Below are 26056 nucleotides of genomic sequence, written 5' to 3' on the forward strand. Positions count from 1 at the left end.
TAAATAAGAACAGAAAAAAACAAACAACTAGCTTTCCAAGCAGAGGTCTCCATCTAAGACTTCCAAAAATATAAATAACATTCATAGGCTGTTCTTGTTTAAAACTTAGTATGTCAGCTCCATGGTATATACTGGAACAATAATTTCCCTTACTTATGCAAAAATTAAAAAAAAAAAAGAAACTTGAAAACAAACAAAATCTCTGGTTGGATATTCACTTTCACTTGACAAGTTGCCAAGGAGCGATGATATTTAGATGAGAAATTCTGAGATTCTGAGATTCTGAAGTGATCTGATTATTAAACTCAGAAGCTTATCTGTAAAGGGTTTGACATGCCTCTCTATAAAGCAAAAGAGATCTATATGTTCATAGACTCATCTATATCAGGTCATTAATAAAGCAAAGCAAAAAAACAAAAACAAAAACATAAAACTCGAGGGTATGAGCTCCCTCACTAAACACAAACAGAAACAAAGTTTTGTTTTGTTTTGTTTTGTTTTTTGTGTGTGTTTTCTTTTTGTTTTTTTGGGTTTTATGTTTTGATTTTTTTTTTGTTTTTTACTTGGACAGTGCTTATTTTACAGCGGAATTGACAAATAAAGCATTATTTCACACATTGGCAGAAGAGTTGTCATCGCAGGTTTGTAGCTCTGTTCTGTGCTTTCCAAAACAACAAAATAGACTGCTTCCCATCAAACCCTCCTTCCTTCCCAGGGCACAGCATGTGGCTGGTGTAGCTGATTCTCTCTGTAGGCACGGAAGCTGGCAGCCCTGGCCCCTCCTGAGTGGGCTCTCTTGAGGAAATGGTGCCAACTTTCAAACACCGTTATAACAATACTGTGCATTTCTAAGTCATTTAATTTATTGCTCAATGAGCTGTAACCACCTCAGCTCTCTGTGGAAAAACAAGAGACATCCAGAAAATCCTGACACCAGGAGATCAATTGCCTGTGGTCAGAATGTACAAAGGGCAACCCCAGTCAGAGCACTGAGAAGCATTGTGAATAGAAGTTACATGTCTGACTTCGCAGCCAGCCTGCAGGACACCAGATCCAGTCACGACGAAGAAGAGTTAAACCCAGAGAAAGCTTTAGAATTTATACTCAGAGGCATTCCCCATCAGAGCTTAACAGTTTTCCAGTCTGTCATACTGGCCAGTGGTGTCCTTTCCAAGTGACTGAGCCTTGGCTCAGCAAGAGGATTCAGTGAGAAACAGAGGAATAGGGGGACTCACCATACCCAAGGCTGTCATTTCTTCAGGACTTAGGCAATTCTTCCCAAATCATCAGCACCCCACATCAGAGCCCACAATTCAGGCCAACTTCATAAGAAATATTCAGTTATTTCCCTCTCATTCAGGGGTTTTTGTAATTCTTCTCTTGGCTGCCTTTGGGAAAACATTTCATCAAGGTCAACTGCTGTTAAGACATTTTTTGCCTAAGAGGATCATCATGCAGGCAAACTAATTCTTTTCCTAAGCTATTATTTTGGCAGCTTGCAAAGAGGACTTGGCTTAACCTTGAGAAATTGTTCTTTGAATGATCAGAAAAAAAAGGATTTTCACCCTCTTTATTCTTGTTGTTCAGATGGCAAACCTGGCTCACAGTTTTGAAGGTGAAATGAAGGAGCTGTATTTGTGTCCATTATATATCTTCTACTAGTAGTGATTCATTCTGCTTCTGTGCATGTTGCCACCAATCATGTTCAGCGTGATGAAAAAATAATGTTTATGTCTTGAAAGAGGTGCTTCACGTCTCTATCATCAAGGATTTAATGAAATGATTATATGTTGAAGAAATCTAGAATAAATTAGAAATTTAGATCTTCCCACTGTCTTTAAGTTTGAATGAAGTTCCCACTGTTTGCTATAGAATCATAATTTAGAACATGTGCTAAATAGATAATCAGGAAAGAATTTAAAAATCCATCCAAATATCATAACTTACCACAAAATTAAAAGAAAGAAAGCAACAAAGCTCACTTGCTCTCCAAAACTAAGATTAGTTATATGTTAATCTGTGAATCCTCATAAGAAATGTTCATTGTTCAAGAAAGAATCCTCCTCTGGTGGTTGATAAGCAATTCTCCAGGGCAGAGAAATCCTGACATTTTTTTTTTTTCTCATCTCTTGATTGATGTTTTCACTACTTATTCTTCAGGCTATAAGACAGAAGGGAACACAGTCTTACCTTTTTTCATAATTACATATTCCAATCATCCTCTCTCTTTCCTCCCCCCTCTTTTTCTCTCCCTTGGTCTCTCCCCACATCACTTTAGCTATCAAATTAAAGTAAAGCTGAATTTATATGATGAATCTTTTACATTCTAAATAACCTGTAAATATAATAACTCAATTACCAATGTCATTTCTATGTATGCAAAAGAAAATATATGTCTCAATCCTGTCATTCCAGACACTAAATTCATTCTGCAAGTTCTTAAGATGAAAATAACAAACTGGTTTCTATTCATGGTAGACTGCGTATACCCATCATCCTGAAGTTTCAGATATAACAACTTGTAGAATCCTCTTGTTGGGAGGGAGAACATTATAGCAGTTAGATTTCAAATTATTGTTATAAACCTTATTCTCAATTCATTCAGAATTTTCTCTGTTAGATAAATAGGAAAAAATGTTTTCTGGTTTTACTCTCAAAAAGTATTGACTTAAATAGGTAACTAATCCTCTTTTTAAAAAAGATTTTATTTATTTTATTTATTCATTCATTCATTCATGAGAAAGGCAGAGACAAAGGCAGAGGGAGAAGCAGGCCCCCTGCCGGGAGCCCGACGTGAGATGGGACTTGATCCCTGGGCCCTGGGATCATGACCTGAGCTGAAGGCAAATGCTCAACCACTGAGCCACCCAGGCATCCCAATTGGTAACTAATCCTTTTTTTTTTTTAATACATTTATGCATTTTTATTTTTTTTAATTTATTTCAATTTATTTATTTATGATAGTCACAGAGAGAGAGAGAGGCAGAGACACAGGCAGAGGGAGAAGCAGGCTCCATGCACCAGGAGCCCGATGTGGGATTCGATCCCAGGCCCCAGGATCGTGCCCTGGGCCAAAGGCAGGCGCCAAACCGCTGTGCCACCCAGGGATCCCCGGGTAACTAATCCTTAAATGTTCTTGGTTTTGTTTTTCTTTTGATGAGAAGATACTATCACTTATTGCATGCCTATTATGTGTCAAGAATTTCACTTTTTTTTTTCACTTCTAATTTAATCCCCACAACCACCTTTAATTTGGATGTCACGTCTTCGCATTTTAACAGTGAAAACACTGAGGCTTAAATTGGCTAAGTGAATCACACAGCTGCTTAAGGGTGGGGGCTTAACCCCGGGAAAGATCAGAATCAAAAGGCAAAATGCTTATTGACATCCATGCAGTGAATTTCTCTCATGGTGCAGAACATGTCCTCTGGCTGTAGTGAGGCTGCCAAAACAGTATCTGTTCATAGTTGACAATGATCCCTAAAGCTATATTTTAGAGGGGAGGGTGGCAAAAGTTCAGGGGCAGGTTAGAATCCTTACACAGATTTTCCTATCCCTCATCACTAAAAGCTAAATACTGTAGTGGAAATCTGGTAAATGAAAATTCACAAGCTACAAAGGAAAATTCTATCACTCACCTAGAAGCACACAGCATATCTTAGAATTCTATTTTCCGAAAAAAAAAAAAAAAAAAAAAAAACGGCGCTGTCAGAATATTCTTAGGATCCGGATAAGAATTTGAATGTTGTTGTATAATGCAGACCAAAAGAAAAAGAAAACTATATGCATCTCTGGGGGAAAAAAAAATCACTTTGGAATTTTGGATTGGAATGACCCTGGTAAGCACAACCACTCCTAAATGGTTGTTATAAAAAGAAAAATCCTGTTTTGGAATCCCACATTCGGTGTCTGTTCCATCTGGTCATGACCAAGAAAATTCTACAGTCCTTGTCATTTTCTCATGCTAATCTGACATAAAGGTTAAAAGTTCTCACTAAGCAAACAAGTATAATCTCATTTTTATATATTGCAAAGGTGAACACTTTTCCAATTAAAATGGTTTGAAGTGCCACATCGCTGTGGAACAGTGAGAGGACCAAACACACACACACAGCTGAGCAGTCTTCAGTTATGATTACATCATTAGAGGAAACTGGAAGAGATTTTTTTTTTGTAACTTCTAGTAAAAGTGGTATAGTAAGAACTTAATCCCATAATGAGCAAAAATATCACACTCGTCCTTTTTATAGTCAGAATGATTATTCAGATCCTTCTGAACACAGAAGTAATGACAAATTAAAATGTCTTTCAATTCCATATAGCTTTTATAATTATTCATCCATTACTCTTATTATTGCTGAAAAGGCTTCATATTTTAGTCAGCATCCCATTTGATACAAAAGAACATGGAAAATTTTACTGCTATTAATAAATATGCAGCCATCCAATCCAAGAAGAAAATTCTTTTTCATCTGAGAGATAAGCTGCATAATTCATGTATTTTCAGAAATTTCTTTAAATAGAAAATGAAGAAAGGCATAGGGAAAAAAGAATTCATTATACAGTTTCTATTTGTGGTGAGGGACAGTCTCTTCTCAGAGTCTGAAATTTGATTCAATTTGAAGAGAATTTCAATTGCATTGCATATGTACCAACATACTCATAGAGCTCACTTTATTTTTGACATATATCATCATAAAAATGATACAACATAGCTGCCACTTCACTTAAAAAAATGTTCCTGAAGGTTACTAGGTACTTTTCTTTGGGTCTTGGAATGTAGTTAGAAAAACTTATAGCAGTTTAGAATGGGTACCTCTGCTCTCCAAAAAGAGAAATGTCCATGTCTGTGAAATCGGGGGCTCCATCTGACTGTGAGCTCCAGCCCCTTTAGGAGCTCGCCCCACACAGAGACTTGATGGCTTTGCAGGGTAGGTCTGCATCCTGAGCCCCCGAGCCCAATGCAGAACCATTTAAGTGAAGAAGCTTCTCTTTGTACTAGCTGTCCTTCTGCCCATTCAGACCTGGAAGGTTCAGAGGAGGCGGTGCTCCAAACTGGGAATGGATAGTAGTCATATGTACATTGTACATTGGTAAAGACTTCTTTTTTTTTTTAATTGAAGTATAGTTGACACACTGTTACATTAGTCTCAGGTGTACAAGGTAGTGATTCAATAAGCTCTTCACATGCTGTGCTCACCACAAGTGTAGCTACCATCTGTCATGTACAACCCTATTATGATACTATTGACTATGTTCACTATTCTTTACTTTTCAACCCCATGACTTATTCATTCTATACCTGGAAGCCTGTACCTCCTACTCCCCTTCACCCATTTTGCCCAGTCCACCTCCATCCTCCCATCTGGCAACCACCAGTTTGTTCTCTGTATTTCTGGCTCTGTTTCTACTTCTTAAAATTTTTATTTGTTAGTTCTTTAGGTTCCACATATAAATCAAATCACATGGGATTTGTCTTTTTCTCTCAGATGCATTCCACTTAGCAATACCCTCTAGGTCTACCTAGATTGTCACAAATAGCAAGATCTCATTCTTTTCACCTGAAAAGGAGTCTTCAATGCCAAAATTGAACTGTTTTCACCATTGAAAATGACCAGAAATGTATGCAGTCTTTCTGAGATGTTTTCAGGGGGAGGGAGAAGGATGGGGAATTTGTTCTGTTCAGTGTATTTGGAGATGGCTACTGGACCAAAATTGATGTGTGTTATCATGCACTGAATTTAAACTAGTTGATAAGTCGATTAAAAAACAAAACAGAGTAACAACCTCAGCCATAATGAAGCCTGGTGTCTGATACCCAGAGAGCAAGTTTACAGGAACATGAGAAATGAACTCATGGACCATGGCTTCTATGAAATGATGTAGCCAGAATTTGTTAGTTTTGTTGGATGAGGAGCTTTGTTCTAGACATTTCCACACACATGCTGCTGAACAGTCATGATTTCAATTTTGTTCAATCTACTGCCTGAGATGTGCCTTGAAGTATATCTAAGGATTTGTCACCTTTGTTCAGTTTATTACCAAAGGACACAGATAAATCAAATCACGCTAGATTTCCCAGATCAAGCTTCTCCAAATTTCTATTCTTCCTTTTCCTGCATTCTGTAACTCAGCAAGTAAGAACTCATGGCAGAAATGCAGTATTTTCCCAGGTTTGTTTCTTTGTCTCCCCTACCCCATGAGCAGTCAACCACAAGTCTTATTGGCCTCCTATTTCATTCTGAAATATGTCATGTCCTCTGTACCCCTGGCCCATGTCCAATTCTTGGCCCTTGACATGACACTAAACTTTCTCTGGCATCTTTGCAACCAGCTCTGCTTCATCATCACACTGGTGTTCTAGTGCTTCACTAGGTTTCCACCGTCTACTGGAGAAAAATGTAATACTCAAAGGTCATTTGCAATGTGACCGCTTGCTTTCTTCTCCTCCAGCCCCATCTTTTTTGTCAGTGATGCCCATAATCACTCTAAATTCTCATCTCAGAGAGTTACTTGAGGTTTCTGAAACTGCCACACTCCCCCGCGCTTCTACAGTTTCCATAGGCTCTTCCTTCTGTCTGGGAATTCATCCTTCACCCCTGCCCGGGCTTCTCCAAATTTTCCCATTCCTCTTAGTGGAAGCATGTTCCCTTAAAATATCCTTTCCTGAACTTATCCAGACCCAACCAAATGTATTTGGAGTGTTTTGAGCAGCCCCTAGGGAATAGAGAACAAAGTCTCAAGAAATTGCCCAAGCCACAATAAGTGATCAGTAAACTGCTATGCTTAAGACAGAGGGGTGCAATGTGTCTTGCTTCTGAGAATGGTGAAGGGCAGGGGAATGCTGGGGGTGGGGGGTCGGAGAAGGAAGAGGAGAAGGAAAAAATGTGGGAGAAAAGATGAAGCATGGAGAGAATGGAACCAGGAAAATGGATTTGTTCTGTGCAAGGTGCTACCTCTGTATGATGCCCTAATCTTTGAAATCCATCTAAACGAATAAAATATTTGCAAAATGTTAACTGTTAGTGGGAGTTTATGTAGTCTGAGTGATACGGGGTCGGGTAAAGGAGAGAAGCACTCAAATTTATAGAGGAAGAAAAATGCAGAAAGACGACAAGACACTAGGAGCTAAAAACGTAGGCAGGTTAGGATCCTAGCAGGTTGCTGTAAACTTTGCTGGGTAGTCTCATGCTGGTCCAAGAGGGCTGAAAGTGGGGTGGAGTTTAGCTGGCACCTCTAACATCTGGGTAGTGCAAGGTGAATTTCTCCAAATCCTTCTTGGAAAAACAAGTCCCATATGTTTATAACCTATTGTATAAAGAAATCATTTAAGAAAATTCAAGCTAATTCATAGAAAAGTCTGATTTTAAGAATGTTCGAGAAGCTGTGAATATTCAAAAGTATAGAATATTTAAAATGAATGCAATCCATCACTTCTTAAAACACAAAGACTAGCGAAATTGACAAGAATGATTTGTAATTAACTTACCAAAACACCTAAGAAAACAAGTCACCTCTGTTTATATAGAATTTGCATTGTTTATATGCAAATGAATGCTACTGAAATGCTAGAGAACAATTTATTCCCTTAAGAAGGCAAATATTCTCTCTATAATCTTGTTTACACTATCCATTTGCTTTGCGAAACATTTTTCATAAAATCACAAAATAATGAAATGTTAGAGGCAGAAGGACCTCAGGGATCATATAGGAAAGTCCATCATTTGATAGATGAAAAACTCAATGGACCCCCTGACATATCTGTATATCCCTAGCAAGTCTGAAACCTGCATCTTCACACCTCAAACCCCCTTCTCTGCGGGACTCCATTCCTCCTACAATGGGTTGCTAGCCACAGCTGGGGCAGATGCAAACAGAGTAAGGGAGCTGCAAAGGGCCAGGCTTTGGGGCATTACCAGGACCCATCAGCCTCTTAGACCTAGGTGACAGAGCCCAGTATCCCTTTTCCATTCACTTACAGATCTGGAAGCCTGGTTAGTCCCCGTTTGTTTCTAAACCTCAGCTTCTATTTTGTCTCCTGCAGGAAATCTTTCCTGTAGATGTCCTCTTCTCTGTCCGGCCCAACCTAAGTGCTTTCCTCTACTATTTCTCTAACCACATCATGTTGCCATCTTAAGTGTATCAACTGTCCTCCCTCCAGAAAAGCCTTGGGACTCAATTTCTGTATTTTCAATGCTTACAATAAGGCCTGGCACAGAATCTATGCTTAACCTTCTCCAAATAAATACCAGAGACTAGAGAAGGAATGCATTGGCATGTTGGGAAGAAGCCTAACTCCCAGATGCTCACATTCCTCAGTTCCCTGTCCTATATCTTGGGCAAATCTACTTCTGGCTTTCATTTAGAGAAAAGAAAAACAATTAAGAATTCAAAGTATCTCTATTTTTATCTTTGTCTACTATTCTTATAGATTCAAAGGGCTTGTGATTTAAAGTTAGAAATCTTGATTTTAAACTCCAACACCCATTATTACTACTTGGGTATTTATGTACCACACTTTCAACTTTATTTAGTTTCAGCTCATCCATCTATAGAACAAAGACATCAATAGTATTTTCCACAGAAGAGTGTCATAAGAATTAAATGAAATAGTATATATTAATATGTCCAGTACCTACAAAAAAATTTAGAGATTCTTCTGTCCTTATCCTTACTTTTAATCGCTGGAAGGAAAACTTTCTGAGGTAGCTGTTATATAATAAAGAATTTGTTTTCTTTTTGGCCTAGGTTCTTGGGGTGAAGATAAGCCTTTGGAATTTCCCAATCATTAGGAGTGTCTTTGCTTTTTGTTTTTGTTCTTAACATATACAAAGTGACATTTGGCTTTTTTCCCTTTGTTTGTTTATTGATTTATTGATTTTTAATTGAAATATAGTAGACATACAATATTGTATTAGCTTCAGGTGTACACCATGGTGATCTGGCAGTTATGTACAATAAGAAATGCTCACCATGATAAAAATAGTTACTTTCTGTCACCATACAAAGTATAGTCAATTCACCTATGATAAAGGAGGCAATAGTATTCAAGGGGAAGAACAAAGTTGGAGGAATTACAATTTCAGATTTCAAGATGCATTACAAAGCTGTAGTAATCAAAACAGCATGGTAATCACACAACAATAGATACACAGATAAATGGAACATAATAGAGAGCCCAGAAATAAACTCCTACTTTTCTGGTCAATTAATCTGTGGCAAAGAAGGCAAGAATATACAATGGGAAAAAGACAGTCTCTTCAATAAATGGTGTTGGGCAACCTGGACAGCATCTGTAAGAGTAAAACTGGACCATTTTCTTACTCCACACACAAAAATAAAACCAAAATAGATTAAAGACCTAAATGTGACATCTGAAATCATAAAACTCCCAGAAGAAAACATAGGCAGCAATCTTTTTGACATCAGCCATTGAAACATTTTTCTGGCTCTGTCTCCTTGGGCAAGGGAAACAAAATCAAAACTAAACAATTAAGACTATATCAAAGTATAAAGCTTTTGCACAGGAAGAAAGCCTTAACAAAATGATAGGGGTGCCTTTGTTATTCACTGTGGGCCCTGAGGGGCTATGCTAATGAGCTGATTCATAGGGAGTTCCTACAGAATTTCAAGATGGAGGCTGGCCATTCTGGAAAGAGCTACCATGTGATTAGAAGATTGAGGCTTTGAGCTACATTATGAGCTTTTTGTAGAGGGGAGAGGGGCTGAAGATTGAGTTCAGTCGTGTGGCCAATGAGTCAATCTATCATTTATCATAAGTAACAGTAAAAACTCTGCACACTGAAGTTGTCAGAGAATGAGCTCTACCATCAGATGCCAGACCTCAAATCCCAGATCTGGCACTCAGTTATCTCTGTGGCCTTTACCTCAGTTTCCTGATCCATTAGATGGGGATGATATAATAAGAGCACAGGTCTCACAGACTGCTATGAAGTTGAAATGAGTTAGTATACATGGAAGTATAATGTACCTTGTCCATATGGAACAACAAATCAATGTCTCTTACTATCACTACCAGTATTAGTATTACTCTGCTACATGGGCCCCTGCTTTAGTTAAGTAGATTATTGTGCCTTATGTAACTGGCAGAAAGAGAGACAGTGTTGAAGTGAGATATGCTTTCTGGAACCTAAAGGCAGCTCTGGTTCTGTATGCTTCCAGGGTAGGTGAATAATCATGGAAAACAATGGTATGTAGCACAAAGATAGTGGGAGAGGGATGAATGCTAATATTTGATGGGTGCACAATGTTCCCTCCTGCCCCCCCAAAAGGCTAAAATAGTCCAAACTATACTTTCCACTGTCATACCCAGTAACTACATGTAATTATGTAAATGTAAGACAATTAAAATTAAATACAATTACAAATTCAGTTCCTCAGTCACACTGGCCACATTTCAAGTTCTCCATAGCCACATGTGATTAGTGGCTACTATAAAGTATAGAGACAAATAATTTCCATCATCACAGGGGGTTCTATGGGATAGTGCTGCTCTAGAACCACCAAAAGTATCTGAAATCAGATATGTTTTCAAATATAAACCATAGTTCTTTTATATGTTCTCTTATGTATATTTATACATGTATATAGTTTTATTATATATGTCTGCATATATTTAATTCAAGTATAATTAACATACAGTGGTATATTACTTTCAGGTATACAATATAATGATTCAACAATTCTATGCATTACTCAGTGCTCATTATGATAAGTGTACTCTTTTAAAAAAAGATATTTATTTATTTATTTATTTATTTACTTATTTATTTTTGGAGACAGAAAGAGTGCACACAAGTGGGGGGAGGGGCAGAAGGAGAGGAGGATGGAGAGAGAGAGAGAGAGAATCCCAAGCAGACTCCACACTCAGCACAGAGCCTGATGTGAGGCTCGATCTCATAAACCTTAGATCATGACCTGAGCCAAGACTAAGAGTCTGATGATTAGCCCAATGAACTACCCAGGTGCCCCTGATGAAAAGTATACTCTTAATCCCCTTCACCTGTTCATCCATCTTTTCGCCCACCTTCTTTTTGGCAACCACTGGTTTTATTCTCTATATTGTTTGTCTCTTTCTTGCTTTGTTCAATTATTTTATTTCTCAAATTCCATGTATAAGTAAAAGCATATGGCATTTGTCTTTCTCTGACTGACTCATTTCACTTATTTAGCATTATACCCTCTAGATCCACCCACGTTGTTGCAAATGACAAGACTTCATTCTTCTCTGTGACTGAGCAACATTCCACTGTGAGATATATATCTATATATCTATATATCTATATCTATATCTATCTATCTATCTATCTATCTATCTATCATCTATCTATATATATCACATCTTTATCCATTCATCTGTGGTATTTTTAATTTCTTCAGGAACCTCCACACTACTTTCCACAGTGGCTGCACCAATTTACATTCCTACCAAGAATGCACAAGGGTTCCTTTTGTTCTATATCCTCATCAGCATTGGCTGTGTTTGTGTTCTTGTTTCTGTTTTTCATTTTAGCCATTCTAACAGGTGTGAGGTGATACCTTATTGTTTTGATTTGATCTTCCCTGATGATGAGTAATGTTGATCATCTTTTTGTGTATCTGTTGACAATCTGGATATCTTCTTTGGAAAAATGTCTATTCATGTCTTCTGCCTATTTTTAATTGGATTGTTGATTTTTTTGAATTAATTTGAATTATTTGATGTATAAATTCTTTATATATTTTGGATATTAACCCTTTATCAGATACATCATTTGCAAATACCTTCCCACATTTAGTAGGTTGCCTTTTTGTTTAGTTGATTGCATCCTTTGCTGTGCAAAATCTTTTTGTTTTGGTATAGTCCAAATAGTTTAATTTTGCATTCATTTTCCTTGCCAAAAAAGGCATTTTTAAAATAATGTTTCTATTGTTGCTATCAAAGTGGTTACTGCCTACTTTTTCTTCTGGGAATTTTATGGTTTCAGGTCTCACATTTAGATCTTTAATCTATTTTGAGTTTATTTTTGTGTGTGGCATAAGGAAATGGTCCAATTTCATTATTTTTCAGGTAGCTGTCCAATTTTTTCCAGTGTGTTTGTTGAAGAGACTTTTTCCCATTGTATATTCTTGCCTCCTTTGCTATAGATTAATTGATCATAAAAGTGGGGGCTTATTTCTGGGCTGTCTATTCTGTTATATCAATTTATGTGTCTACTCTTGTGCCAGCGTCTTACCATTTTGATTACTACAGCTTTGTAGTACATCTTGAGATCTGGGATTGTGATACCTCCAGTTTTGTTCTTTTTCAATATTGCTTTGGCTATTCGGGTCTTTTGTAGTTCTATACAAATTTTAGGATTATTTGTTCCAGTTCTGTGAAAAATGTTTGCATTTTGATAGAAATTGCATTAAATCTATAGATTGCTTTGAGTAGTACAGATATTTTAACAATATTGGTTCTCCCAATTCGTGAGCATGTAATATTTTTCCATTTGTTTATGTCCTCTTCAATTTCATTGGTGTTTTATAGTTTTTAGCATACAGGACTTTTACCTCTCTGGTTAAACCTATTTCTAGGTATGTTATTCTTTGTGATGCAATTGTAAATGGGATTTTTATCTTTCTGCTACTTCATAGTGTATAGAAATGCCAAGATGTCTGTATATTGATTTTATATCCTGGGATTTTACTGAATTAATTTATCAGTTCTAGTAATTTTTGTTGGAGTTTTTAGGGCTTTCTAGATATAGAATTATGTCACTTGCAAATAGTGAAAGTTTTACTTCTTCCTTACCAATTTAGATGCCTTTTATTTCTTTTTCTTGTCCTATTGCTATGGTTAAGACTGTCAACACTATGTTGAATAAAATAAGTAAGAGTGGACATCCTTGTCTTATTTTGATCTTAGAGGAAAAGCTCTCAGTTTTTCAGCATTGAGTAGGATATTAGCTGTGGATTTTTCATATATAGCCTTTATTAAATTGAGGTATGTTCCCTCTATCCTACTTTGTTGAGAGTTTTTATTATGAATATCTGTTGTACTTTGTCAAACACTTTTTCTGCATCTAGTAAGATGATCATATGGTTTTATGTCCTTTCTCTTATTAATGTGATCTATCATGCTGATTGATTTGCAAATATTGAACCACCCTTGTATAATTGTAAATCCCACTTGATCATGGTGAATGATTTTTTGTTTTTATTTATTTATTTACTTATTTTAAAGATTTTTATTTATTTATTCATGAGAAACACACACACACAGAGAGGCAGAGACACACACACACAGAGGCAGGCTCCGTGCAGGGAGCCCAATGTGGGACTCAACTCTGGGACACCAGGGCCATGTCCCTGGCAGGTGCTTAACTGCTGAACCACCCAGGCATCCTGGTGAATGATTTTTAAAAATATATTGTTGGATTTGTTTGTTAGTATTTTGTTGAGGATTTTTGCATCTATGTTCATCAGAGATATTGGACTATAGTTTTATTTTTTTAGTGTTTATCTGGTTTTGGTATCAGGGTAATGCTGGCCTCATGGAATGAATTTGGAAGCTTTCTTTCTTCTCTTGTAATTTTTGGAATACTTTGAGAAGAATCAGTATTAACTCTTCTTTACATGTTTGGTTCAATCTACCTGTGAAGTCATCTGTTCCTGGACTTTTGTTTGTTGAGTTCTTTGATTACTGATTCAATTTTGTTGCTAGTACACAGTCTGTCCAAATTTTCTATTATTCCTGATTTTGTTTTGGAAAGTTAAGTGTTCCAGGAATTTATCTACTTCTTCTAGGTTGTCCAAACATTGGCATGCAATTCTACATGCATAATATATAATCCTTTGTCTTTCTGTGGAGGTGGTTGTTATGTCTCCTTTTTTGTTTCTGCCCTTATTTACTTGAGTCTTCTCTCTCTCTCTTTCTCTTTGATGAGTCTGGCTAATGGTTTATCAATTTTATACATCGTTTCAAAGAACCGGTTCCTGGTTTCACTAATCTTTTCTCTCTCTCTCTCTCTCTTTTTTTTTTAGACTTTATTTCACTTATTTCTGTTCTGATATGATTTTAATCTTTTATGATTTTGTTGATAGTTATTTTGTGCCCTAACATGTGATTTATTCTGGAGAATATTCCATGTGCACTTCAAAAGACTATGTATTCTTCTATTTTTAGATGGAATGTTCTGAATATATCTGTTAGATCTTTCTAGTCCAAAGTGTTATTCAAAGCCATTGTTTCTTTGTTGATTTTCTGTCTGATGATCCATTCACTGATGTTAAGTGGAGTGTTTTAACATCCCCTACTATTGTTGTATTATTATCTATTTGTTCCTTTGTATCTGTTAATGGTTGTAGTTGGGTGCTCCTATGTTGGATGCAATTGTTGTATCTTCTTGTTGGATCATTCCCTTTATCATTATACAGTTTGCTTCTTTTTTTTTTTTTTTTTTAAACAGTTGCTTTTTTTCTTTTTTTCTTTTTTTAATTTTTATTTATTTATGATAGTCACAGAGAGAGAGAGAGAGGCAGAGACACAGGCAGAGGAAGAAGCAGGCTCCATGCACTGGAAGCCCGACGTGGGATTCGATCCCGGGTCTCCAGGATCGCGCCCTGGGTCAAAGGCAGGCGCCAAACCGCTGCGCCACCCAGGGATCCCTACAGTTTGCTTCTTTGTCTCTTGTTATAGTCTTTGTTTTAAAGTTGGTTTGGTCTGATATAAATATTGCTAACTCAGTTTTCTTTTTGCTTCCATTTGCATGGTAAATGTTTTTCTATCCTTTCACTTTCAATATGCATGAAATGCATCTCTTGTAGGCAGCATACAGATAAGTCTTGCTTTTTTTTTTTTTTTAATATATGTGCTGCTGAAGCGAGCACTACATCTTGCTTTTTAAACCACTTAATCACCCTAAGTCTTTTGATTAAAGCATTTAGTCCATTTACATTCAAAATAATTATTGATAGGTATGTACTTACTGTCATTTTGTTACTTGTTTTATGGTTATTTTTCTAGTTCCTCTCTGTTCTCGTCTTGCTCTCTCCTTTGAGGTTTGATAGCTTTCTTTATTGATATGCTTGGATTCCTTTCTCTTTGTTTTTTGCATATATATTACAGGTTTTTGATTTGTGTTTATCAAGCATAAGGTTGACATATAACATCCTATGCATATAGCAGTCTAAGTTAGCAGTCACTTAAGTTTAAACCCATCCTAAAGCCCTAAATTTTTACTCCCCCTCCATGTTTTATGAACATGATGTCATAATTTACATCTTTTAATTTTGTGAATCCCTTAACTGATTTTTATAGATATAACTGATTTTACTGCTTTTGTGTTTTAGCCTCTGTATTGTTTTTATAAGTGATTAATTTACTACTTTTATTATGCGTGCATTTACCTGTGAAAACTTTTTTATCCTTTAATAATATTCTTAGTACTTTTCTTTCTACTCAAAGAATTCCCTTTACTGTTTCTTGTAAGACTAGTTTAGTGGTGATGAACTCCTTTAACTTTTGTTTCTCTAGGAAACTCTTTATCTCTCCTTCTATTCTGAACAATAGCCCTAATGGAAGGAATACTTTGGGTTGCAGGTTTTTTCCTTTCTGATTTTGAATATTTTACACCATTCATTTCTGGTCTGCAAAGTGTCTGGTGAAAAATCAGCTGATGGCCTTATGGGGTTTCCCTTGTATGTAACTATTTTCTTTTTTCTTGTTGCTTTTACATTTCTTTCTCACTTTTTTTGTCATTTTAATTTCTATGTATCTTGGCTGGACCTCCTTGGGTAGATTTTTTTTTTGGGGGGGGGGCAGTCTCCAAAAAAACCTCCTGGATCTGGACTTCTATTTCCTTCCCCAGATTAGGAAAGTTTTCAGCTTCAAACAAATTGTCTGGCCTGCTTTCCCTCTCTTCTCCTTCTGGGATCCCTATAATGTGAATGTTATTATGCTTGATGATGTTGCTGACTTCTCTTAATCTATTCTCGTTTTTATTATTATTATTTTCTTTTTGCTGTTCAGCTTGGTTGCTTTCCATTATTCTGTCTTCCAGCTTGCTGATCTGTTTTTCTGTTTTCCTTAGTCTACTTGTTATTCCCTCTAGTGCATTTTAAATTTTAGCTATTGAGTTCCTCATCTCTGATAGGTTCATTTTTGTATTTTCTATCTCTTTGCTGAAGGTCTCACTGAGATCATCTACTCTTTTCTCAAGTCCAGTAAGTATCTTTATGACTATTACTTTGAATCCCTTATCAGACATATTGCTTATTTCCATTTCCTTTAGCTCTTTTGCTATGATTTTGTCCTACTCTTTCATTTGTGACATATTCCTTTGTCTTATTTTCTCTAATTTTCTGGTTTTTTTTTTCTATGAATTAGAAAAGTCAACTATGTCTCCTGATCTTGGACAGAGTGGCCTTATGAAGAAGAGGTCCTGTGCTCTGCAGTGCAGACTGTTCACCAGACTCAGATGATTCAGGGGTTTCTCCTATGTGTGTTTTGTGCACCCTCTGTTGTGATTGAAATGCTTTTGCCTTCTGTCCAATCGGCTGCAATTGTCTCCTTTATCTGTTGCAAGCAGGGTTTGGTCCCTGTGCCCTAAGGGACCAGTCTGCAGCTGCCTTGGGCTTGTAATTGGATCAGACCAGATGTCTGTCCTTAGTGTACCTGTTGGGGTTGCAGTGACCACAAACTACAGGTCTGGCTTTTTTTCCCTGATCCCATAAGGTTTTTGTTGGTGGGTGGGCTGGATGAGATCAGATATCTGCTCCCAACCCATTGTTGGAGTTTCAGTTAAATTGGTCTGTGTGGTTATCTTCCCCTCTACCTAGGGCAAGAATCATGTCAGAGTGCTGCTGGTCACTATTGAGGCTGCCTGCAGAATGTCAGATGCCATCTTAGAGGGACTCCCACCAAGTGGGGTGGGTTAGTTGGATCAGATCTGCAGGAGAACATGGGGGCAGGCTGTGCAATTAGCAAGTTAGGTGGCAAGTGTTCACACACTGGTTCTGGCAGGTGTCTCGTATCTAGGCTGGAGGTTGGGGGGTGGTGAGGAAAAATGGTGTCTGCTAGCTCTTGTTCTTGGAGAAGTTTCAAAAAGATCCCGCCCCATCCAGTGCACATTCTGAGATTAGTAAATAAATACCCTTCCCGTATACCCCAGGTGCTTTTCAAACTGCTGCTTCTATGCTATATTTCCACAGGGTGGTTTGTTATGCTGGATCTTTAAGGATAGGGACTCAGTTTCCTATTGCTCTGTTGTTCTCCCGTTGCTAAGCTTGCTGATTTTTGAAGTACTCAGATTTAAGCCCTACTGTTTGTACAAACTTGCATAGTTAAGTCCCTCTGGTTCCTAATGCCAAATGTTATGGAGACTCATCTTCCCAGGGCAGGTCCCCCATATCTGGGACGCCTGGTGTGTGGTGTGCTCCTTGTCTTTCTCATGCTCTTGGTGTCCCTCTGTTCTGTGGTTGGCCTCATAGCAAGTTTGGTTCCTGACCACATCTCTGACCCTCCTACCATTTTCAGTGTGGACTCCTCTCTATGATTAGTTGTAGAGAGTCTGTTCAGAAAGTCTTTGGGTTATTTTCTGGGTTGGTTGCAGCTATGATCTAGGTGTATTCACGGGATGAACTGAATTTAGGATCCTCCTACTCTGCCATCTTCCCAGGTTCCTTGCAGAGTTCTTTTTTTTTTTTTAAGAGTTTTTTTTTTTTTAAAGTTCACTAATTTTCCTCAAAATGTGAGATAAAGAAAATTTAATGAGTACATTTAATAAGGAGAATAACCACCATTATACTCAAATAATGTATAGCTATCTCTCAAACATTTCAATGCCTCTAAGCTTGTGGATCAGGAAAGAAGAAAAGTCCAAACTTTTGATATACTGTCTTCCTCTCCTTCAGCCCATGTCTAAATGTCCTGGGATACATGTCTTTGAGAACCTGGAGGCCAGCAATTCCAAATAATTCCTAGTATGCACAGATCAGTAATTGCAGTGGTGGAAAGCCATTCCTGATGCCAGCCCTTAGGCAGAGAGGGGCTGAAGCCCATGAAGCATAGTAGCAGAAGCAAAGGAATGAGTTGGAAGAAGTATGTGTTGGTGGGGTACGTGGTGAGCTCACAGGAAAGGGGAGGACAGGTAACCAAAGAGATAAAAAAAGAAAAGAAATATTGTATGAAGCAGATTACTAGGAAGGAGGCTGAGAAGCATAGTGGGATGGGATGTGGCCAGCTTGCAGGGAGAGATACCAGGCAGAGATAGAGAGGAGGAGAGCTAGAAGCTGATGGAAGAGGCATGGGGTCTGATGCCAAGGGGTCACAGAGGATGCTGGTACTAGGGCTTGACTGCTGATAGTAGAAGTAGGACTTCAATGATAATGTAATTTTCTTAAGAAGTTATTTCATAATTGTTATATTATTATCAAACCCTTAAAACATTATGCTATGCAACAAGTAAACTCAGAAAAAGCATTCAATTAGGATCTGCACCTGGATTTACCATTAAATGCTACATTACATGTTTAGCTTTATCATCCCACACCCCACCCAAACCTCAACTTCTTCATCCATTCAATGAAGAAATGGACAAAGCTACTCCTGAGGCTCTTTCACCTTCATCATGCTGAAATACGAGGGCTGGGCCAAGGTCATTGCTGTGGAGATAGACTGAGTCCTTTAAGATATTCAATTCCAAGTTCAGCAGTTTTCTGTCAGCCCATTTAAATTATCACAAACTCCAAAATGACAAATCCACAGATACAGAGGATTCTGCACTAACTTTCTTTTCCTTTCTTTTGCTTTTCCCTTCAGGCTCAGTTTATTTTCTAACCAGCATCAACTACAAACACAGTCAAACCTTTCAGGAGATGCTCAAATCCACTACTGAAAGCTGTCAGTACATTTTACAAACAAGGCTGAACTCTGTCTTATACATGCACTGATGGGCCAAGGAAGAGGATCAAGAAAGCCAGCATGTGCTCACAGTGAGTCTTTGGGAGACCATGGTCTGATGCAGCATCCTCCAGGGAACCTGGGTGTAGATCAAAACAAAACAAAGCCCACACTGCAAAAGTCATTGCAGTGTCTGTAGTAGGAAAACTCAATGATGTGGAAACAATCAGGCACATGTAGAAATATTCCTAGTGAAAATCTATCACTATCCCCACTCCAAATACCTGCACCTCATATGTTGTCCCTGTGATGCAGAGTGGGGTACACTGGGGTAAAGTCTGGAGTCTTGGTGCCACTTGACATCATCTAAATCATGTAACAGATAGAAAATGACTAACTTCTGAGCCTCAATTCTGTAATCTCTCAACTGAGGTTAGGACATCTCCTACATAGCACTTTTGTGAGGAATAAATGGGTTACTTTTGTAAATGGTAAAATTAGTGGAAAAGCTATTCAAATGTAAATCATTAGAGTTATACGACTCTAATCCTTAAAGTGTATTGAGATAATGTAGTGAGAATAACATATTAGCTAACTACAGCATTGTCAATGGTTTGCTTGTAAGATGAATCTGTCATTACAGATCTCTAAGCGTCCAAGGACTTGAATCTAATATACTTGAACTATTGGAAACAAGATGTTTGTCAGGCTAGGGGTGCTAAAAAATGTTGGTATGAGTAGTCAGGAACTGCAAAGGGCAATGAAGCCATGGCGTGGGGTCGGGGAAGAGAAGAGGAGGAAGATGACACAGGGAGCATCTGTATTTATTCCCAGGGTATGTGGGGGGGTGGCTGTTAAAATACATTTTCCACCCCATAATTTGGTCTTGACCAGCACTAATGAACTTGGTGATCTAGCTCAGATTTTCAAGTTGTGTTGGAAATCACAACTTGAAGAACAAGCCTCCTCTTGCTGCTTACAGTAAACTGTGAGAGTGACAGATTGAAGGAAGAACTGCTATATAAATAGGAGCCAAGATTTGATGATTTTGAAAATTCTCAGCATCTCTAGATAGCAAAAGATGCTAAAATTAAGAAATGACTTCCAGGTAGTCAGGAAAATGTGGTCTAGAGATAAAGCTAAATGAGACAGCATTACCCTTGGTGAGGACTTCAAAACGATAAAAGGATCAGACCGTTAGTGGGTCCCACCCAGGGGCTGCTAAAGAGAGTAAGGGCCCTACACACATATTGTCCCAATGGAACAACAGGGCCTCTGGGAAGTGGGAGGGCTTTGTCTCTGCCTTCTCAACGGGGCCCAAAGTTATTTTCTCCAAGAGATTTCAGAATGGGACTTTTTTTCTAGTACAACAAATCCCAGAAAGATTCCCAGAAGTCTCTCAGAGTTTTTGAGAAAAATCTATCAGTAGAAATACCGTTATTTTGGGTTGAAAGGAGTGGAGACAGTAAAAACATGAAGAGGTCAATAGACCCAAGCAAACTAGTTGGGTGCAAACATATACTGGATTTCATGAAAAAGGATGACCCAGAGGGCAGACCAAGCTAAGAAGCTTCTGAAGTGGCTTCCTAAGATCCCTGTATCCCTGTATCCATGTCCTGATGCAATCCCCTCCCCTTGAGTGTGGGCTGGATCTGGTGACTTATTTCTAACAAATGGAATATGGACAGTATTATTGCACAATTAGGTTTTAAAAGACTGTGATTTCTATCTTGTTCCCCCCCACAGTCTCTTGCCTTCTTGCTTGCCTGCTCTGATTGTTGTGAGCTGCCCACACCCTGAAATGCCTCTGGCCAGTACACCCTGAGGAGCAGAGACTCTCATTCCAACAACTCACCGGGAACCAGACCCAGCCAACAACCACTTGAGTGAGATTGGAGGCAGACTCACTCTTTGTACAGACTTGACTGAAGCCTTAGAAAAAAACTCAGAGCCAAAAATCCTAGTGAAACTATGACCGGATCTTGACCCATAGTCACTGAGAGATAGTAAATGTTTAAGGGACTGAGTTTAGGGATAATTTGCTAAGCAACAACGAATAAAAATGATCAGGGTTATGGATTGAATTATGCTCCCCCATTCATATGTTAAAGTTCCAATCCCCAGTACCCCAGAATGTGACCTTATTTGGATATAGTCATTACAGATATAATTAGGTTATACTTCAGTAGGTGGGTCTAATCCAATCTGACCAGTGTCTTTACATCAAAGGGAAATTTGGACACAGACATGTCTATGGGGGGAAAAGCCATATGAAGATTGGAGTTAGGCTGCCACAAGTGAAGGAACTATCAGAAGCTGGGTGAGAGGACTGGAACATCCTTTTCTAGCACCTTCAGAGGGAACATGGTTCTGCTGACACCTTGACTCCAGACTTCTAGCCTCCAGAACTATGAGAGAATAACCTTCTGCTGTATAAGCCACTCAGCTTGTGGCACTTTGTTACAGCAGTCCTAGCAAACTAATACGGCCAGTAAATGGAGAAGAGGTGTTAAGTCATGTCAAGTAGAAGAGCAACCAAAGAATGATTTGCTCTGATCCCAATAGTCCTTAGAAACACTGATATACCTTCGTTAAATCTAGACAAACAGATAAAAGAACAAACAAAACAATCTGTGTGCACCTAATCAAATGCCATCACCGCAGGCTCTTCTGCTCACAGAAGTTGTGGGGCCACTGCAATGAGTCCCTCATGTGGGCATGCCCCTTGCCTCACAGCCTCCTTCACGCACCTCAGAAAGGTAAATGGGGTGAAGTAACTGGAGGAAAAGACACCAGAGCAAAACCTTGAGGCACAGTAAAAAAAAGAAAGGTGGATGGATATAAGGAGAACCCACATGTATCTCACCTCCTATAAAGATTTGATCCTTAAGCAAATAAGTAGTTTAGAGAGGATTTAATTCTTTTGTGTAAATTAATTTACGGCACGAGTTGACCCATTTGAAGAAGCACAGGGTGAATCACCTCAACAAGAAAAAAATCAGCTTCTAATATACCTCTTACATAAGTTTGGGCTCTATGGAGAAGCTCAGGCCAGCCAGGTTCTGAATGCAAATGAGATGTCTCCTAGGGGTCAAGATCTAGCAATTCTCAAACTCGATACATATTCACTGTCAATTAATAAACAAAAAGAAATTGATTATGGAAAATTCAGGGCTGAAAAATAGACATTGTGATTAAAATTCATGCTGACTGCTCTTATCCAGGGCTGGCAAGTCCTGATGGGGAAAAAAAAATCCTTTTTTGTTGACTTTGTTAATACTTGAGAAGAAAGACAGAAGAAATGAATTACATTCCAGTGGTCCACAGAGGCAAGCACTGATTCCTGAGGCAGCATAATGATCTGCTTCCAGCCCCTGACCTGTCCTCCCTGATGACTGACAGAGAGGGCAGGGAGGAGGGAGCCAGGGCTCTCCAGGACAACGTGTAAGCGTAGGTGCCAGGAATGACTCTGCTCCTAACGGCCTGCTAGAGAAATGTAGGTTATGTGTGGCACATAAAGCTGCACTGAAATATGGTTCAACACTGTTTCTGCCCGATTCTCTGAACAGACTCAGACACATCCTGCCACCAGGGGTTAGTATGAGTAGCGTATAATTTTTAAAAACGTCTCATATACACACCAAACAAACACGGAAAGAATATGGAAATGCAATCATGATTAGGAGTGACATTTCTCAAGGTGCACCATTTGCAATATTTTGATTAACTCTCATTTCTGAACATCAAAGCGGCTTCTGTTAATAAACAGCGAACTCCAATTAGACATCTGTGAGCGTGATCTAAAAGGAACCCTTGGCTGACACGTGCGAGTCACCAATTTTTCCACAGTCTGAGCACCAGCGATCAGCCTGGGTGTGGGGAACCAGGTTTCTGGTGAGGTTATGAGGCATTGGGCACCTATCTCCCGTGAGCATGCCGATCCCTCATTTTCTCCTTGTTGTCATTTCTTTCCTTTCTTGGCATTTCACACAGGCCCCTCACAGTCTGACTCCCTAACCCAGAACTCAGAGTCTAGAGAACAGCCATTCTCTGAAGGGAAGCCACCCCCTGATCCTATGAAAAGTATCTAGTCGACAATTTGAAAAGAAAGGAAATTATACTGTGGCAAAAAGAACGTGGATCTTAGAACCAGACAGACCTTGGTTTGCTTTTAAGACTCATGGGTTACTAATGACATGATCTGGGAAAATTATTTTGGTTTTCTCAGCTAGGTCACTCCATCTATGAATGGGAATCATGAGCATTTGCCCCTTTAGAGTCAGGCCTTGTTGAAATGTGATGAGGACACAACAGGAAATCAAAGTGGCAAAACTCCATGTCTTATAGTCCAGTATGGAGAGACTCCTGATGGATGAAAATAATAAAATTATACAGCATATTGGAAGGTGATAAAGACTATGAAGAAAAACAAAGCAGGGCAGAGGATGTGGATGATGTGGGAACACGAGTTGCAATTTTGAATCCAAGGAGATTGCCATTTGCATGTGCTAGGAACTTGCCAGGTGACAGGTGGTTGTTGGGAAGGAGAGGGATCAGCAGGTATGAAGACTCTGAGGCTGGAGTGCTGCTGAGGGCTCTAGGGGAAGCAAAAGGGTCAGCGTGGCTGGAGCAGAGGGAAGGAGGGTGAGAAGCTAGAGGAAGGCAAAGGGATAGCTAAAGGTGGGAAGGTTTGAATGTGTGCCAGGTCCTGTAGTTCAAGGTATAGGCTTGGGTTCTTATGGTGAACAAATGGAAAACCATTCTCATGTTTTGAACCAAGAAGTGGCCTGATCACTAAGGATGCAGTGAACTAAAAGAAGATGAAGATCAAGAAGATGAAGAGGGGGAGGGGGAGAGAAGGGGGATGAGGAGGAAGAAGAGGGAAGGGGAAGGGAAAAAGAAATGCAATAAAATACTGAGCACACCTAAGGACTTAAAACCCTCCTCACATTCCCCTGAGAATCACACTCATCTTTCTTTCTCTCTCCCCTTGCCCCAAGATTGTGTGATTTATGCATACAATTTTGGTTGGCAATTTTTCTGCGGTCTGAAGTAATGGCATGAAACTTAAATAATAGGAAGGAAGTCTAGAAGCAAAGCATATTGTTTTGCTAGAGATTCTGATGATTTCTGTGGGTGATTTTTGCCTTTCTGGGGCAAAGACAAGGATGGGGTTGAGAAAGTACTTTGTCCATTTGGTAAGAAATTAATTCTGCAATCTCATGATCTCACAGTCATTACATTAATCTGCGTCTGTTTTTCTTTTTACTAACTTCTGCTAAGGGGACAAAGGTCAAAAGAGAGACAGGGATTCAAGAGAAGCAGTTCATCCCCTTACAAGATTCGGGGCAGTGGGCCAACTCTGCTGGGTCATTAAAATGTCTCCTGAGGGAGAAATGAATGGGTGAAACAGTGCTGAGAGACCCCAAGTGCCACATTGTCTCAAGACTTTTTCGCTCCCAAGCCAGTATCTTTCCACATAGCCCTTTAGTCCTTAGCTGAGGGAATGGCTCCATGTTCTAGTCCAAGCCAGAACTCTGGGAATCAAAGACCCCTCACCCATAAGTGGTGATCGAGTGTTGTCCGTTCCACTGGTCAAGTACCTCCCTGAGCCTCTGCACTTCTAGTGTTGCTGTGATCGCTCAGGACATCAGTTCTTCTACCTCCCCCCTCATTTCTTGCCACATCTTCTGAACCATCCACCGATTTACTAAAACCTTGATTAGGTCCCTTCCCTATTCAAAATTCTCCAATGTCCCCTCATTGCCCAAAGCCGTTAGATTTACACATTATACTGTGATCTGGCTACTGAACCTCTCCAGCATTCTTTCTTAATACCTGCCTTCTTGCTTCCTCCTTTCCTCAGCCAAAATGCACCTTATACTCCAGCCATTTTGAGCTGGTTGTTCTCTTAAAATGCACCAAACTGCTTTAAGCAAATCCTTTATTTAATCTGGCCTATTTGCCTGGAGTGCCAATTCCACAGTGACCACATGCCTCCCAGACCTGCAGTTACAGGGAGCAGAGTGGACCAACAGTCTCCACTGCTGAGCTCTGACAGTTCCCCCTTGCCCTCCCCTCTACTCCATGGCTCTGCCCAGACCTTGACAGAGGGCAGCCCAGATCCTTTCCTGGAAGGCAGGCAGTTCTTCTGAGACCAACTTTAGTCAGTCTTCCAAGGACCATTCAGTGGTTTAGGATACTTCCACCCAACTTTCCTTCCCTCTTTCCCTTACTCAGGGCCAGTCATTTGGTCTGACAGCTTTCCCAGTTTCTCCTGCACCACATTACACTTTGTCTCTCAGATCTTTGCCTTAATGATGTGCTTGCACATTTCATCCTCTTTTAGCAGCTGCTTCTCAGAGGACCCATCCCAGGCTCCTGCAGTGACCATCTGGTGAAAGCCTCCTCTTACTCTGACATGTTTCTCCTCCATCTTATGACTCCTAGGTAAAATGATACATCATAAGTTATAACCGTATATTACTTATTGTAACTAATAAAAGCACTATTAATGTTAGAGATGTAAATATTCAAACATCTCCCCTGTATCCTATCTGAAATACCACCACATCTCCTATCACATTGCATTTGCTCATGATAGTGATGGTGTCTTACACAACATGGCTGAGCACTGCAGCTGGCTCACGACCAAAACGGTTCATCAGTAACTAGAAAAGTGCTTAGCACATAGTACATGCTCAATAAGCACATGTTGAGGGTATGAATGAATGATGACCAAATGAGAGAATGCACGAATGAACGTCACACAAGCCAGGGGGAGGGGTAGTAACCAAAGGCCATAGAGAATCACAAGGGAGAAAATGAAAATGTTTCCTTTCCTTGAAGAAGTAATGATGAATGAGCAAATTCTAACAGATAATGATTGTTAAAAAAGATATCAAATTGTCCTACTGATATTTTAAGTAAAAGGATAATTACAAATCAAGTATTTGAAACATTGTAATTGCATGTTGGCCTGTGTTAGTAGTTGGGCTGTCATTGGTTGTTACATGGTAGAAGATGCACTGGGATTGGATATAGCCTGAATGTTCAAGAAAGGTGGGCAATTTGCTGTGGGGAGCACACAACCTTATCTCTGAAGGAGAAAGATATAAATGTGCAGAAGAGATCTGAGAGAAAGTCACCACTCCTATTCTAAACTGTGTT

At 39.0% G+C, this 26056-nt stretch overlaps 1 protein-coding gene across 1 annotated transcript in view; it reads right to left on the reverse strand.

Moving 5' to 3' along the window:
- Positions 1-2095: 2095 nt before the first annotated feature.
- ZMAT4 (zinc finger matrin-type 4) overlaps positions 2096-26056 on the reverse strand; it is a 337251-nt gene continuing 313290 nt past the window's right edge. Inside the window, exon 7 of the mRNA XM_055335364.1 lies at positions 2096-2161. Within this exon, the coding sequence (XP_055191339.1) occupies positions 2146-2161 (16 nt within the window). The 3' untranslated portion in view covers positions 2096-2145. The remainder of the gene's footprint in view (positions 2162-26056) is intronic.

The sequence above is a fragment of the Nyctereutes procyonoides genome, unplaced genomic scaffold (assembly GCF_905146905.1).
Source record: "Nyctereutes procyonoides isolate TBG_1078 unplaced genomic scaffold, NYPRO_anot_genome, whole genome shotgun sequence".
Taxonomy (NCBI): Eukaryota; Metazoa; Chordata; class Mammalia; order Carnivora; family Canidae; genus Nyctereutes; species Nyctereutes procyonoides.